This window comes from Morone saxatilis, unplaced genomic scaffold (assembly GCF_004916995.1).
Source record: "Morone saxatilis isolate NCDOM2014 unplaced genomic scaffold, NCSU_SB_2.0 Contig16, whole genome shotgun sequence".
Lineage (NCBI taxonomy): Eukaryota > Metazoa > Chordata > Actinopteri > Moronidae > Morone > Morone saxatilis.
In genome coordinates, this window is record NW_023339718.1 from 5,372,716 (window position 1) to 5,376,339 (window position 3,624).

General features: G+C 47.8%; 1 protein-coding gene across 1 annotated transcript in view; it reads right to left on the reverse strand.

The window, feature by feature from the left end:
• Positions 1-3,624, reverse strand: part of LOC118325759 (poly [ADP-ribose] polymerase tankyrase-1) — a gene marked incomplete at its 5' end in the record, with an annotated part of 7,990 nt that overhangs the window by 3,279 nt on the left and 1,087 nt on the right. The window contains 11 exon segments of the mRNA XM_035658554.1: positions 11-166; positions 253-441; positions 684-793; positions 993-1,212; positions 1,456-1,621; positions 1,967-2,112; positions 2,299-2,378; positions 2,633-2,804; positions 2,890-2,968; positions 3,074-3,165; positions 3,384-3,505. Coding sequence (XP_035514447.1) covers positions 11-166; positions 253-441; positions 684-793; positions 993-1,212; positions 1,456-1,621; positions 1,967-2,112; positions 2,299-2,378; positions 2,633-2,804; positions 2,890-2,968; positions 3,074-3,165; positions 3,384-3,505 — 1,532 coding nt within the window.

Genomic DNA, 3,624 nt, shown 5'->3' on the forward strand with positions numbered 1-3,624 from the left:
GAGCGGCCCGGGCCAGGTTGTCGATGCTGCTGGCGGCCGACAGACAGGACGGCGTGGAGGCGGGGGAAATGACTGAGGCGCTGACCACCGTGGCCTGGGGCTTAAAGCAGCTGGGCAGGGCGTCTGGTGGCATGGCGTCCATCAGCAGGGCGCGGATATCGTCAGCCTGCAGGGAGGGCAGAGAGGAACGAGTTCAAAGAGCTGTACTGGGATCAGTTTGAGGACAGAAGGAGCAGCGGCAGAATCCGTTACCGTGGCGAGGTCCAGGGCAGTCTGGCCCTCTTGGTTCTTCATGGTGGGGTCGGCCCCGTGAGCCAGCAGCAGCGCACAGAGCTGCGTGCGTCCCTTCTGGGCTGCCTCGTGGAGGGGGGTGAAAGCCCATTTGTCTGTAGCATTCACACACGTATTGTATTTGATCAGCAGGGCGGCGATGTCCACGTGCTGTGAGGAAGAGAGGAAACAGAAGGTCAGTGTGAAACAGATTCAAGCCTACAGAACACTTCTAATGGAAATCAAATCTTTCATGATCAGATATCAGTCCTAATATTCAGACAACACAGACCCAATAAACAGTTATTGATATTATTTCCAGGAGCTGAAGGTGAGACCACCAACACCTACAGTTTCCTGTAACCCACAGGTTCTGTATTTAAAGTGTGTGTGTTCCTGTTGCTGGGACTGACCCCGTAGGAAGCAGCGTTGTGAAGAGGGATGAGGCCGCCTTTGTCCTGGGCGTTGACATCAGCCCCGTGCTCCAGCAGGTACTCTGCCACCTCCAGGTTGTTGTAACCAGCTGAGGAGAAAGAACACGAAGCAGAGCAGGAAAATGTGACTTAAAATTAAAATACTATCTTCAAAACATTAATATAACCTTCTATAATCAGGCAGTAGCTCTGTCACAATCTGTTTGAATGAATTAATAAAATAATCTCAGTGCTCAACGGCCCTGAGAGGCTTTGAACAGCAGAAACACGTAGAAGCCGCTCGGTTACCTGCGAGGTGGAGAGGTGTGGAGTTGCGTCCCTGCGTGTCTCTGCAGTTGATGTTCTCCGGGGAGCACAGTTTCTGGACCCGGGCCAGGCAGCCCTTCTTGGCGGCGTCCAGCAGGGCGGCGTCCCCCCTCAGCAGGTCCTGGATGTCCGTGTCTCCGTCTTTGACCATGTCCAGCGGCATGTTGCCGTCACGGTTCTTCTTGGATGGGTCGGCTCCGTGCTGAACGCGAGAGTTTAAGAGTTCCTCATTGCATTGTGATCCATTTCCCTCATCATCACCACAATAACTGACAACAACTGTATAACAACGTCTGTGACACAAATGTTTTGTTCTTTAACATTTCTAACTGTTGTTTCTTTTTGTGTTTCGCTCTTAAATGTTTCCACATTTATTTTATTCATAGATATTAATGCTGATTACTTTCCGTTAATCTAACCTTCAGTGTTGAAAAGTAAAACTCACTTTGAGCAGCAGTTTGCAGATCTCGTATTTGCCTTTGGCTGCGGCCTCGTGTAGTGGGGTGAATTTCCACAGGTCGGCCACGTTGACCGAAGCTCCGTGTCTGACCAGCAGCTCAGCCACTTCATAGTGACCGTAGGAGCATGCGTTGTGGAGGGGAACCAGACCGCTGGAGGGGCAAAGACACAAGTGAACATCTGAGCAGATGTGTTTGTTCTTCTTAAACATAATTACACAGGGTTTCTGCAGGTTACATTTAAGATTTTAGACCTTGCTAGAACCTTTAGATAATACTGTAGAGCTGCACAGATGTCCTGGTCTATACATCTTTCTCTCCAGATTAAAGAAAATATGCTTGTTCACATGATCTTTGTGAAAATTACATCTGTGATGCAAAATTCCCACACTAATACTGAATCACATCGCAATCTGATATTTTTACCACATCATGCAGCCCTAGTCAAATGTAGTCAAATGTAGTCAAATGTAGTTACGTGGCAGTTAAAGCACTGACCCCTTGTCTTTGGCGTGGACATCAGCTCCGTGGTGCAGCAGATACTCAACGACAGCCACTCGGTTGTAACCGGCTGCAAAGTGGAGAGGAGTGGAGTGGCGGCCCTCCAAGTCCCGGCAGTTTACGTTCTGTGGGGTGCAGAGTTGCTGCCACACGCAGAGAGACAACAAGATCATCAGCAACAGCAGAGCGGTGTGACAGCAAGTGAGTGCAAATTCTTCAAGAAACCAAAAACAATGCTTTTATCCTGTTAGTGTGCTTTAAATCTAAATAAAAAAGGACCACTGTAGTTACTGCTGTCACAAAAACCACCAAACAAACAGAGAACTCACCTGCACTGTGTCCAGATCTCCGGCTTTGGCCGCCTCCAGAAATCTGTAGTCCACGTCAGAATTACGTGTGGGAACATTTTCTGGAAAAAGACGGCAACAAATTCAGTACAAAGATTAGGTTCACTACATACATCTCTATGATCGGGGTTTAGATCTGGTGTCACATTAATTCATCTGAGCATTTAGGACTGAAATCCACCTCAGACATTATTAATCTTTATTTAATCAGGAGGTCTCATTGAGATCTGTGAGAACAACAGGCATACACAAAAACACACAAGGAATGAATAAAAACAGGTGATTTCATTCTTTCAACGATGTTTGTAACGTTTACCGTTCAGGATCTGCTGCACGGCCTCGTTACCCATCTGAGCCGCGGTGAAACCCTGCAGAGACACGATGGACGGGTCGGCCCCGTAGCTCAGCAGCAGCTTGCAGGTCTGGATGTGACCGGCCAGCGCCGCTCGATGAAGAGCCGTCTGACCGAGCGTGTCCACGGCGTTCACCTGCAGTCAGAGCAGGTGGCGTTAACACACAGCTCTGAGATCAGACCCGGCACAGCACAACGGAAACGTGGAAACAAAAACTGACCTTTGCTCCGTGTTTCTGCAGCACCTCCAGGATGTCGTTGTGAGCTCTCTCAGCAGCAACATGCAACGGAGTCATGAAGCTTAAAGACACAACAGAGAGAAGTTATGACCCAGATCCATTAAAGTGCTTCAACATTCACTCTCTCTCTTTCTGAGGTTGTTTTTAAAAAAGGTTGTGGACTTACTCTTTGTTCTTCTCGTTGATGTTGGCACCTTTACGCAGCAACAACTCAGTCACCTGCTTCCTCTTGGGGTGAGGGGAAGCCACAGCACAGTGCTAAAACACACCAACATCAGATTAGATCAAATGCTTTGAGTCAACACCTCTTAACACAACTAACTGGCTGTGAATCCTCATTATCACACAGAACGCTGCTGTCGAGATCACGTCTCTACTGCGTGAAAGTTCAAATAAATTTCCAGCTCAAAGCGTCACAGTCGCCCAGACAACCAATCAAATCAGAGATAAATAAATAGGTTAACTGTTTGACTGACCAGAGCCGTCTCGTTGGTCTGAGGATGTTTGAAGCTGATGATCTCCAGAGCCAGCGTCTTCTTCACTTTGGCCATGTCTGCCTCCCGGGCCGCCTGCAGCAGCGAGTGACCTTTGAACTCATCTACACGGAAAAGAAAGACATGTAAATATAAAATGTCTTATTTTTAATGGTCTGATTTGATTTAAATGCAGTCTGAGAGATAACAGGCAACTTATTTAAAAGTGTTCTGCAAAGAAAAA